Here is a 13916-nt window from a genome sequence, read left to right as displayed (position 1 = left end):
TGATTTGCTCAATGAAGAGCAGATTATCACCCGTAGAATGGTAAATCGAGTGAAGCACACAGACAGTCTTGCCCTCATTCAAAATTTTGCTAACTAGTTGCTCACAAGACGATAGCAAAGCAATATGAGATTGCTTTATAGTTAAGCTGGAGCGATGAATGCAAGCAATGCCCCCTCATTTTAACAGGACAATTGCATCTGATAATCGCATAATCAGGCGGGATTAAGATGTCGAGAACAGGGGAGGAGGCATCGTTGAGCTAGGTTTCAGTGAGAATCAATATTTCCAAATCTTGCGAAATGATGAGTGCAGAAATGTCAGCTGCATGTTTCACAGCCGATCTGCAGTTGAGCAGCATCGATTTGTTGGTAGGGGAAGTGTTGACCACTTCATGATGAGCGGTAGTTATTTGCAGCAGGTTTTCCTTCTTAACCCATCTGAGGTTGACCCTGGGTTCCCGGTCAGGGTCAGAGGAAATAGCAGTGATGACAACAGAGGTGTTGGAGGAGGCGAAAACCCCGGTGTCATTGTACGAGTATACAAGAGCGAGGGTGTCCTCAGCCGACAACTGAGGCTGAAACCTACGAGGCCTGGAGTGATGGTTAGGGAGAGGCCTAGAACTCCAGCTTGAACTAATTGGGTAGCGAATGAAGGACAGTTTGTCACCACCACCCAAGATTTTTTGTGGATTGCGTAGATCGTTCTCCGGTGAGGGGTGTACATTCCAGACCCTCTCCATCTTCATGGAGATCTGTAGCAGGGTCTGCATGATCCCTTTGACAACAGGAGATCCTGCTTGAGGTCAGCAAGCTTCTACTCAAGATAAGGTCAGGTAATGCACTTCTCAGCCGCCCCAGAGTGAGACAATGGGTATAACCCCGATGTGTGGGGGGTATTGGATGGTATAGTGAGTCCCTTACCTCTGTTACAGCGGGAGATAGTGTCCCGCTTTAGAGTGGTCTCACCGTCAACCAAGGCAGGAGTATTGGCATGATGTGGAGTAAGATACGATGTAAGCCTTGGCATGGCTGACCTCCTTTCTTAAAGGGCGTTCACAGAGAACACAATTGAATGACCTTGTGTCCGATTCAGGACCACTCTCATGTGGTGTACCTCAGGGTTCGGCATTATCCCCACTCCTCTTTAATGCCTACCTCCAGCCCTTGATAGCGGCATTAAACCACTTGGAGTGTCAGAATTACAACTATGCTGATGACACCCAAATAATTATTCAGCCCATTCACACTTTCAAAACATCTTAAAATTCACGGTGAATTGGATGTCGGCTAACTCCTTGAAAATAAACCCAGACAAAACGGAGGTACTGGCCATCACTCTAGATTCCAACCCGTGGAAGGAGCTCTTCTGGCCGCAAGAGTTGGGCACACATGCTAGGGTGGTAAAAAGCCTGGGGATTACAATTGATGCTAAGCTCACCATGACCCAGCAAGTCTCGGCTGTGGTAGGAACATGCACAGGTCTGTTGAGACAACTGCGCAAGCTTGCCCCTATTCTCACATTCAATACACTCCGAACGGCAGTTTCCGCTCTGATACTATCACGCCTAGACTACGGCAACTCCCTACACATCGGCTTCCCGGAGAACCTTATGCCAAGACTTCAGGTAATTATGAATGATACCGCAAGGCTCATTTTCAAAGCACCTAGGCGAGCACATGCATCGCCCCTCCTCAAACAGATGCATTGGCTCCCTGTCAGACAGAGAGCTAAATTCAAGGGCCTCTGTATTGCACACAAAGCCCTCTACGGCCGAGCTCCTAGCTACATCAAGGACCGTCCTGCCAAATACACCCCCAGCAGGGCACTACGGTCCACGGATGCTAGCCTCCTGGCTTGCCCAAGATTTAACATGTCCACGAAAGGAGGCAGAGCATTTTCATCATCTATCCCCTCCATCTGGAACAACCTGCCGGAGAGTCTTCGTAAGGAACACGCCCTCCTTCCATTCAGGAAAAAATTAAAAACAGTCCTTTTTGCAGAAGCCTGGATATAATCTTACTCCTCTGGCTAGGTTAAGACCTCTCTGACAGCGCTTAGAGGTCTGCTGGTGATAATGCGCTCAACAAATACCTATTAACATAACAAATTAACATATGGCATAGAGGATGAAGAAATAGGGGGGAGACTTATGATCAATAGTAGCCGAGATCGAGTTATCAAGTGTGCTTTTAATCATCGGAAAGATACTGTCAAAGCATTTGAAGTTTCGTTCAGAGGCTTGAATAAGGGTGTTGCCATTACTGTATAAAGAAATGGTCAAATCAGCCTTAAGGGCTGGGGAGGGTTGAGTGATTAAGCGGAAGCCGTGAGGTGTTTTGGTCAGTTGTTTGATTCGAAGTGCACAGGTTAGTCTTTCTCCACTGGGCTCTTCTGTTAGTGTAAAAAAATGAGGTCTGTCACCACAGCGCCCTTAGGGGAAATAAATGTGTCCGAGATAAGCGTTTTCGTGCATCGTTTTGAGGACATTGTGTTTGAAGGTATTTTTTGCTTTCAAAGATTGGTTGGCGGGATATATGATCATGAAAGAATTCAGACCTACCTGAGCCAGGAGGTCAGAGGGGCGAGAGGTGCGCTGAGCCATGATGTGGGTAGCGATCAGAAAGAGGTGAACTAGTCCAAGTAGAAGAGGGAGCACAAGAAATAGAGGGAGTAAGTAGTCCAACAGGATAGCAAATCGCATTAGAGGGGATGATGTAGTCAGATTAAAGGAGAGCACTCTGAGGTGTACAGAAGGGGCGGATCGAGGTTCTCACTCCCCTCCCTAGCTGTGTGTTAGAAATAAAGAGAGAATAGCCGTCAAGAGGAGAGCCCTTATAAATAGAAGAGGTAGAATTGTCAGATTAAAGGAGAGCACTTAGTGGTGTGCAGGATGGTGGAATCGCAGTTCTCACTCCCCTCCCTCGCAGTGTGTTAAAAGTGGAGGAGGAAAAGCAGTCAACTAAGAGGAGTACAGTGTGGTTGAGATCTTCCTCCCTAGCTGTGTGTTAGGCAGGAGATCCAAACATCAGAAGCGAAGACTACTCTAGACCAGCCCACTGTAGTAAGAAAGTATTGGGATAAACTAGGATAGGATAAAGATAGATCCGGGAGGCATCAGTGTATAGTGCATGCCACACTGCGCAGCTCACAACTGTAGTCTCTCAATGTAAAGATACATAAATATGTCTGAAAACGTTGAAACAAACACTTCATTTAAATCCAGAGTCAGGACAGCAAGAGCAAAGGGAAAAAAATGCAGTCAGATCGAAAAACAAGCCATGGTGAATTTCAGCAGTGGATTTTCAAACTGTTCTCACCACTGCACTTAAGCCGAGGGCTGGCTACTCACCGTCACTTTCGGCTGGTCGCTGAAGGAACGCTTGTTGCACTGCTGCTGAGCCGACACCAGTTGCTGGATCATCTCCTCCTGCTGAGGTGTCAGCTGCAGTACCTCTGGTGACAGCACACAAGGATTGATGGTGACCACACTGGCACGTACCACCTCTTCTTCCTGCTTCCGGACCTTCTTACTCCGAATCTGCTCTTCCGAGAGCACGCCTGAAAGGCAGCACAGACGAGTCGTCTACATGGTGCACTGAAGAAGACCAACAAACTGCAGCCACATCAACCACATCTAGAGCAAACATGTTTGTCAGCCAAACCATCCCTGACCTGAGCACGTGCCACTGAGACAGAACAAGGGATGTACACAGAACACCCTGCAGACATTGACTCAAGTGCTCTAAGGCACACCATACTGCCATCCTATGCCTATCCGCCAGGATGCACCAGACCACTATCTAGTGCAGAGTGTTCAGCTAATGGTAACTGCAGAACCAGTCAAAGCAATGGCTAAGCCAGTGCTGCTCTGTTTCCAAACTGTGACGTATCTGTGCCTGCACTATAGCATCCAGCCAGATGGATTATGCCGCTAGATTGAAGAATCTAGTACAACCACTCGATCAGGAGTTCACACTCTGCCGGGTAACTGACGGGGTTTTTACCTTCCCTCTCTCTGACGTGACATCTTACCATCTCATCCTTGTCGCCAGAGAAAAATGGAAGTGATGATATTTAATCAGCTGCAAGCATGTTAACAGATATAAGGCCAGCCTTCCTCTGTAGCAGCTGCCACCGCCCCACCGTATAAACAACCCTCCCCATGGTTTGAAAGATGCTTTACCATGCAAGCCAAACCACTGCTTAACTGCCACAAGCCTGCATCTTATGAAATAGACACAAGAGCAACACAACGGTGTTCCGCTCATGTCTACTACAATAACACACGAGCACGACAGGCATAACCATAAGGCATTCACTGCTGCGGAAACATACCCAGGACCAGCAGATGCCACTCCGACTCGCCGCCCCTCTTATTCCCTAAGCCTCTCTTAGATTGACCCTTTGATTAGTTATGTCGAGCCTAGTGGTCTAGAGTCAGATAGACATTTCAAATTTGAGGTGGGACACCTATGACTTGGTGGCCTTCCAAGTGATGCCCCAAATCAAACTCCAACCACACAAATGAGTTCAAAGGCTGGCACTCACTAGTCACTGTTCTAGCACATCTTGCAAAGAACTGGAGTGACATGCAGCTGGCTGCCTCTCCCTGGCCATCAAAGACTTGTCTTTCTTCACCGACTACGAGGAATGGGCAAAGGAAAGGAGAAATGGGTAGCGGGGACTAAAGGTTAGATGCTTTTCCTCCATCCAGAATACTAGTCCAAAAAATTGTGGGGTCGGGGAGAGACAACACAACACTGAACCACGTCACAACATGGGGTCATGAACCCCATATGGCCGTGAACCCCATATCCTTAACTTTAATGAAAAATAGTCTATTTCCACCTATAACCGTGTAACAATAATATATATACTGTTTTCCCTCAGCTTCGCATGGTTAGATCTACACAACATAGTAAAACTGCATACATGTTTCAAAAAAACTCGTCCGAGATATGAATGTGGCCAGCAGGCCACGTTAGCATTATGGTATTGTAAACTCAGCCTTTTATCTAACAGCTAGTGGATAATAAAATGTACATACATAAAACCTTTCAATGTTCAATCTTTCAATGTGTGAAATGTTTTTATTAAGTGCTGTGGATAACAGCACTACATGAAATGCTAGCCAACATTATAATGACAGACTGAGGCATTCTCTTCCTTGTTCACAGCCACGCTTGGCTTCGGTTATAGTTATTGGTAGTTTTGATGAAGGGATAGGGTACGTAAGTTACATCTCACAACACTGCTCAGTTTCACTGATTTTATACTTGTTTCAATAACTTTTTCTGCATGATAGGCCCATTGTCATTTTCAGTAATGTTATCGCTACGCTAACTATCATTTTTCAAACCTGAAAAGTCCTACCACTTTTTGGTTACAGAGCATAGTCTACTGGGCATCCAGTTTGCAGTGCCATTTAAAAGACAAGTAATGACAGGCAATCCACACAGCCTCCCTTGTTCCTACAGCCAGGCAGAGGTGGCTGAAGCAACAGAAGACATCTCAAGAAAGCAGGTAATGCTTTTAGTCTGGGTGAATCTTGCAGTTTGCTCAGCCCTGACACGCTGCAGTAACAGTTCAGGGAAATCACACAACTCTGCTCGGGCACACCCAATTCAGTCAGAGCACTGGGAGCATCCACAGCTCTATAATGCACTTTATACATGGCCTGATGCACATGCTCACCTGGTATCAGGCACACACATCTATCTGCCAGTTCAGATGTGTTCTTTCTTGCTCGACACCATACCAAGATGCAATGCTGCTCATGTACATCACTAGCCCTCCCAATCAGAGATTGGCACTTACACTGCTCTCGCATGCCTGCCTCCCGGCACTTGTTAAGTCGGCACTCTTGGCACTTCCGGCGCATGGCCATGTCCATTTCACACTTGCCGCCGTTCTTGCAAGAATAGTGTGCGTTCTTGATGACACTGCGCCTGAAGAAGCCCTTGCATCCTTCACAACTCAAAACGTTGTAGTGGAAGCCGGAGGCCTTGTCACCGCACACACTGCACTTTTCATTCCCCAGCATCTTCGGAGCTGGCCCCTTCTTCCTCTTCCGCTCAGGCCCCTCTGCTGGGCAAAAAGTAATAGAAAGGTTTGTGATGAGAGAAATCCTTTGTAGTCCCTTACCTACAGGAGGCAGGTGTCTGTGGTATGACTGGATTTTATTCGGCAAGCAAAATTCAATAGCTTCTTATGCCAGTACATAGGTTATCATTACTTTGTAATAACTGATCTACACTACACACATTGCACTCACTATTCCCCATAACTGTAGATAGTTGGGATGTGCACAATTCAACTTTATTGAACAGAACTCAGAAGTGCTTTAAAATCTTTAATACATAATTTCCTGATAATTAGATATCTACCCTTCCTCCAACGAACTCTTTCTAGTCAGTATCCACTCATCTAGCACATTCTGCTCTCTATAGTTCCTGCACACATGCTGTATTCAGGATGCGCAAAAAGAACAATTGATGGACAGAATGCAGAACAATGTCAAACAGTCACCCCATTACAGAGATCTGGGCCTTAATCCATCGTTTTTTTGCTCACCATGCCATTCCAGTTTGGACCCAGCCATATGCAAATCAATCTTAACCCTGCACCCAATGGGAACAGTCCAGCCCGAACTGCCAGGCCAGGTCCTCCCTGGACTGGAAACAAGCACCCTAGGACCGGTTTCGGGCTTTCAGCTCTCCTCAGCCAGGATAGCTCGACCCTAGTGGCATGAAGAGCATGGGACCCACGTCTGGGCATATCCGTCCCACTCAGGGTGACAAATGCAAAAAGAATAATTGATGGCCAGAATGCAGAACAAGGTCACACATTCACCCCAGTACAGAGATCTGGGCCTAAATCCATTGTTTTTTCCCCTCACCATGCCATTCCAGTTTGGACCCAGTCACATGCAAATCAGTCTTGACACTGCACCCAATGGAAACAGTCCAGCCCGAACTGCCAAGGCAGATCGTCCCTGGACTGGAAACAAGCATCCTAGGACTGGTTTCGGGCTTTCAGCCCTCATCAGCAAGGATAGCTTGACTCCAGTGGCATGGAGAGCATGGGACCCACATCTGGGCAGGAGTGCGAGTGTCTTAAAAGTTTCAGCGCTCCGTCCATCCTCTCCTGTGTTTGCTTTGTTTGTCCTAAGTTGACAGGGTATGCCCAGACACGAGTCCCTTGCTCACTTTGCCACTGGATTCAAGCTAGCCTGGCTGATGAAGGGTGTTACCCAAAAACCGGTCCAGGATGCTTGTTTCCAGTTCAGTGAAGACCTGGCTTGGCAGTTCGGGCTGGACTGTTCCCATGAGGCACAGGGTCAAGACCGATTTGCATATAGCTGGGTCTGAACTGAGGTGGCAAGTGTGCTAAATAATGATGATGGATTCAACCCAGATCTGTGACTGGGGGGGGGGGGACGGGGGGGGTCAGTGTCTGAAAAGTTTCAGTGCTCCGTCCATCATCTCCTTGTGTTTGCTGTATTCAGGATGTGAGCATAAAGCTCCACCTACTTTCAGTCCATCTTTTTAGGTCGAGCCTGGAGTTGCAGAACAGGTCTCCCTAGAGCTATATATCTCCATGCTCTCCTAAACTGTTGTTATACCCGCCCTGAAGTTGCAGAGGAGCTTTGTTTAGGGATATGCAACCACCTGTACTACAATACCATCACAATGAGTGGAGATGGATCATATTAGTGCTACATAGCTCCATGTTCACCGTCTATACTGGAATAGGACTACAAATCTACATGTTCACCCTCCTCTACTGCTCTATCTGACCCTGGCTCAACTCCGCTGCCCACTTACCAGCACTGTGAGTGGAGCCTTCCCCATCTGTACCAGGTTTATCATTTTCAGCTGACGGCAGAGACTGGTCCCTCGATTCTGACCACTCCTCCTTAACTCTGAGCTGGACTGCTTCAGAGTCAGATAGCAGGGTGCCCACAGACTGCAACGAATCCTCGTCTTCTCAACATAGGAGGAAAGAAAATGGTAATCACTGAACATCACGAGTACAGCAAATACATCACCTCATCTGCCCTGTCTCCTTTACACACATCACCTCATCTGCCCTACCTCCTCTGCACACATTTCACCTACCCTGCCTCCTCTATACACATCATCTCTTCTGACCTGTCTCCTTCACATGCATCTCATCCATCCTCCTGCCTCCTCTACAGACCATCTCATCTGCTCTGCCTCCTCTACACACATCATCTCATCTGCTCTGCCTCCTCTACACACATCATCTCATCTGCCCTGCCTCCTTCACACAAATCTCATCTGCCCCCTCTACACACATCTCATCTGCCCCTCTACACACATCTCATCTGCGCCCTCTACACACATCTCATCTGCCCCTCTACACACTTCTCATCTGCCCCCTCTACACACATCTCATCCACCCACCTCTACACACATCTCATCTGCCCCTCTCTACACACATCTCATCTGCCCCCTCTACACACATCTCATCTGCCCCCTCTACACACATCTCATCTGCCCCCTCTACACACATCTCATCAGACCTCCTCTACACACCTCATCTGACCTCCTCTACACACATCTCATCTGCCCGTCTACACACATCTAATTTGCCCCCTCTACATACTTCTCATCTGCCCCCCTCTACACACATCTCATCTGCCCCCCTCCACACACATCTCATCTGCCCCCTCTACACACACTTCATCTGCCCCCTCTACACACACCTCATCTGTCACCCTCTACACACATCTCATCTGCCCTGCCTCTTCTACACACATCTCATCTGCCCCCTCTACACACACCTCATCTGCCGCCTCTACACACACCTCATCTGCCGCCTCTACACACATCTCATCTGCCCCCTCTACACACTTCTCATCTGCCCCCCTCTACACACATCTCATCTGCCCCCCTCTACACACATCTCATCTGCCCCCTCTACACACATCTCATCTCATCTGCCCCCTCTGCACACATCTCATCCGTCCCCCTCTACACACATCTCATCTGCCCCTCTACACACATCTCATCTGCCCCCTCTAGACACATCGCATCTGCCCCCTCTACACACATCGCATCTGCCCCCCTCTACACACATCGCATCTGCCCCCCTCTACACACATCTCATCTGCCCTGCCACCTCTAAATACATCTCATCTGCCCTGTCTCTTCTACACACAATCTCATCTGCCCTGCCTCTTCTACACACATCATCTCATCTGCCTTGCCTCCTCTACACACAACTCATCTTCCTCGCCTCCTCTACACACATCATCCCATCTACCCCCTCTACACACATCTCATTTGCCCTGCCTCTTCTACATACACCTCATCTGCCCTGCCTCCTCTACAGGCATCATCTCATCTGCCTCCTCTACAAACCATCTCGTCTGCCCTGCCTCCCATACACACATCTCATCTGCCCCCCCCTATACACACATCTCATCTGCCCCCTCTACCCACATCTCATCTGCCCCCCTCTACCCACATCTCATCCGCCCCCCTCTACCCACATCTCATCTGCCCCCCTCTACCCACATCTTATCTGCTCCCCTCTACCCACATCTCATCTGCTCTGCCTCCTCTAAAAACAGCTCATCTGCACTCCTTCTACACACCTCACCTGCCGCTTCTACACACATCTCATCTGCCCTGTCTCTTCTACCCACATCTCATCTGCCCTGCCTCTTCTACCCACATCTCATTTGCAGTGCCTCTTCTACACACATCTCATCACAAGTGCCTCTTCTGCACACATCTCATCTGCCCTGCCTCTTCTACACACATCATCTCATCTGCCCTGCCTCTTCTACACACATCATCTAATCTGCCCTGCCTCTTCTACACACCTCATCTCATCTGCCCTGCCTCTTCTACACACCTCATCTCACCTGCCCTGCCTCGTCTACACACATCATCTCATCTGCCCTGCCTCTTCTACACACATCAGCTCATCTGCCCTGCCTCCTCTACACACACAACTCATCTTCCTCGCCTCCTCTACACACATCATCTCATCTGCCCCTCTACACACATCTCATCTGCCCTGCCTCTTCTACATACACCTCATCTGCCCAGCCTCCTTTACACACTTCTCATCTGCCCCTATACACACATATCACCTGCCCCCCACACACATATCACCTGCCACCTATACACATCTCACCTGCCCCTATACACACCTCACCTGCTCCTATACACCCACATCTAATCTGCCCCCTCTACACACCTCATCTGCCCCCCTCTACACACCTCATCTGCCCCCTCTACACACCTCATCTGCCCCCCTCTACACACATCTCATCTGCCCCTCTACACACACCTCATCTTCCACCCTCTACACATTTCCCATCTGCTCTGTCTCCTCTAATTACATCTCATCTGCCTTGCCTCTTCTACACACATCTCATTTGCCCCCTCTACACAAACCTCATCTGCCCCCTCTACACACACCTCATCTACCCCCTCTACATACACCTCACCTGCCCCCTCTACACACACCACATCTTCCCCCTCTACACACACCACATCTGCCCCCCCTCTACACACACCACATCTGCCCCCTCTACACACACATCTGCCCCCCCTCTACACACACCACATCTGTCCCCTCTACACACATCTCAACTGCTCTGCCTCCTCTAAAGAAATCTTATCTGCCCTACCTCTTCTACACACACCTCATCTGCCCTTCCTCTGCTACACACATCTCATCTACCCTGCCTCTTCCACACACATCTCATCTTCCCTGCCTCTTCCACACACATCTCATCTTCCCTGCCTCTTCCACACACATCTCAACTGCCCTGCCTCTTCTACACACATCTCATCTGCCCAGCCTCTTCTACACACATCTCATCTGCCCTGCCTCTTCTACACACATCTCATCTGCCCTGCCTCTTCTACACACATCTCATCTGCCCTGCCTCTTCTACACACATGTCATCTGCCCTGCTTCTTCTACACACCTCACATGCCCTGCCTCTTCTACACACATCTCATCTGCTCTGCCTCTTCTACACACATCTCATCTGCCCTGCCTCTTCTACACACATCTCATCTGCCCTGCCTCTTCTACACACATCTCATCTGCCCTGCCTCCTCTACACACATCATCTCATCTGCCCTGCCTCCTCTACACACATCATCTCATCTGCCCTGCCTCCTCTACAACTTATCTTCCTCACCCCCTCTACACACATCTCATCTACCCGGTCTCCTCTACATACACCTCATCTGCCCTACCTCCTCTACATACATCTCATCTACCCTGCCACTTCTGCACATCTCATCTACCCTGCCTCCTAAAATATACACATCATCTCTTCTGCTCTATCTACACACATCATCTACGCTGCCTCTTCTACATACATCTCATCTACCATGCCTCCTCTACACACATCAGCTCATCTGCCCCTCTACATACATCTCATCTACCATGCCTCCTCTACACACATCAGCTCATCTGCCCCTCTACACACATCTCATCTACCATGCATCTTCTACACACATCAGCTCATCTGCCCTGCCTACTATATACACATCATCTCATCTGCCCTGCCTCATCTAAACACATCAGCTCATCTGCCCTGCCTCCTCTACACACATCTCATCTGCTCTGCCTACTCTACACACATCTCATCTATCCAGCCTACTGTACACACATCTCATCTGCCTGCCTCCTCTACATACATCTCCTCTACGCAGCCTCCTCTAGACAGATCTCATCTGCGCTGCCTCTTTTACACACATCATCTCATCTGCCCTGGCTCCTTTACACACATCATCTCTTCTGCCTCCTCTACACACATCTCATCTACCCTGGCTCCTCTACAAACATCCGCTCAACTGCCCTGCCCCGCCTACACACATCATCTCACCTGCCCTGCCTTTTCTACACACATCTTATCTGCCTGCCTCCTCTACATACATCTCCTCTACGCTGCCTCCTCTACACACATCATCTCATTGCCCCCTCTACACATCTCATCCACCATGTCTACTCTACATACACCTCATCTGCCCTGCCTCCTCTACATACATCTAATCTAACCTGCCTCCTCTACCCAAGTCTCATCTGCCCCGCCTCCTCTACATAGGTCTCATCAACCCTGCCTCCTCTACATACATCTCATCTGCTCTGCCTCCTCTACATACATCTCATCTGCCCTGCCTCCTTTACAACACATCTCATCTAAGCTCCCACTTCTACACACATCTCATTTACCCTGCCTCCTCTACACACATCAGCTCATCTTCCCCCCTCGACACACATCTCATCTACCCTGCCTCCTCTACATACATACATCATTTTATCTGCTCCCTCTACACACATCTACCCTGACCCCTCTACACACCTCATCTACCCTGCAGCTTCTACCCACATCTCATCTGCCCTGCCTACTCTACACACCTCATCTGCCTGCCTCCTCTACATAAAGCTCCTCTACACTGCCTCCTCTAGACAGATCTCCTCATCTACCCAGCCCCCTATGCACACATCACCTCATCTGCCCTGCCTCGTCTACACACATCATCTCATCTACCCAGACTCCTCTACACACATCAACATCTACCCTGCCTTCTCTACACACATCTTATCTGCCTCCTCTACACACATCATCTCATCTGCCTCCTCTACACACATCATCTCATCTGCCTCCTCTACACACATCATCTCATCTGCCTCCTCTACACACATCTCATCTGCCTCCTCTACACACATCATCTCATCTGCCTCCTCTACACACATCATCTCATCTGCCTCCTCTACACACATCATCTCATCTGCCTCCTCTACACACATCTTATCTACCTGCCTCCTCTATAGACATCATTTCATCTTCCCTGCCTTCTCTACACACATCATCTCATCTGCCTCCTCTACACACATCTTATCTAGCCTGCCTCCTCTATAGACATCATTTCATCTTTCCTGCCTTCTCTACACACATCATCTCATCTGCCCTGCCTTCTCTTCACACATCTCATCTGCCCTGCCTCTTCTACACACATCATCTCATCTGCACTGCCTCCTATACACACATCATTTTGAGCAAGCAACTACAGTGAATTCCAATCTGTCACAGCAAGCTACAGATATGCTGCAGGCTTCGACCAAGATCTAGCCAGGTCACCATTAATTAGACATTAAGTGGGATAAGGCTAGCAGAGCAATTATTTTCACATATAGTCCAGTCATTTTATAAACTGATGGTTCAGGATCCAACTTGGCTGACAGTTTCATGGTTCAACAGTGCCACTGACAGACCACTTACAGCACCATGCGTCACCCACACCATGTACAGACAAGCCCGCAGATCCATAAATCTAATACAATGTAGATAAAGCAAGTTGAGCCATAAGTCACCCATTTCATTGCAAACTGATCTACAGATCCTGTGCCAGCGTTACATTAGTGGGTGAATCATGCCATGTACAGGCCAACCCACCTCTACATGTTTAGTCACACCACTGGTGGTGGATTGATCTGGTTACTTAATTAAGATTGTTTAATGAAGCACAAACTTCACCTATGTGAATTAAACTGCATTGGGCAACAAGTAATCTACAGGTAGAAAAAAAACGAACACGCATACAATGCAAGTTCTTTACTGTTCGGGTGCTTCAAAGCAGTCCTTTGATGGCAATTCTGCTGCATGTTATACATGAATAATATATATATATATATATATATATATATATATATATATATATATATATATATATATATATATATATATATATATATATACACACACACACACACACACACACACACACACACACACACACACACCCCCATGGGTCGACCAACATACTGATCCATAGCTCATACATACCACAACAGATGAACGTACAGCTTCATAGGTCAGTGACAGCAAAGGAAATCAGGTCATGGAAAACCT

The 13916-nt window shown here is 48.2% G+C and overlaps 1 protein-coding gene across 2 annotated transcripts in view; it reads right to left on the bottom strand.

Moving 5' to 3' along the window:
- Window positions 1–13916, bottom strand: part of LOC144770570 (oxysterols receptor LXR-beta-like) — a 261625-nt gene that overhangs the window by 131895 nt on the left and 115814 nt on the right. The window contains exons 4-6 of one of the 2 annotated variants that reach the window (XM_078655205.1): window positions 7828–7986; window positions 5819–6088; window positions 3351–3559 (exon numbers count right to left, since the gene is read on the bottom strand). In XM_078655205.1, the coding sequence (XP_078511331.1) occupies window positions 3351–3559; window positions 5819–6088; window positions 7828–7986 (638 nt within the window). The remainder of the gene's footprint in view (window positions 1–3350; window positions 3560–5818; window positions 6089–7827; window positions 7987–13916) is intronic. The other variant, XM_078655206.1, reaches the window with a different exon arrangement.

The sequence above is a fragment of the Lissotriton helveticus genome, chromosome 7, assembly GCF_964261635.1.
Source record: "Lissotriton helveticus chromosome 7, aLisHel1.1, whole genome shotgun sequence".
Taxonomy (NCBI): domain Eukaryota; kingdom Metazoa; phylum Chordata; class Amphibia; order Caudata; family Salamandridae; genus Lissotriton; species Lissotriton helveticus.
Note: the sequence above shows the minus strand (reverse complement) of the source record. Positions and strands in the feature narration are given on the sequence as shown.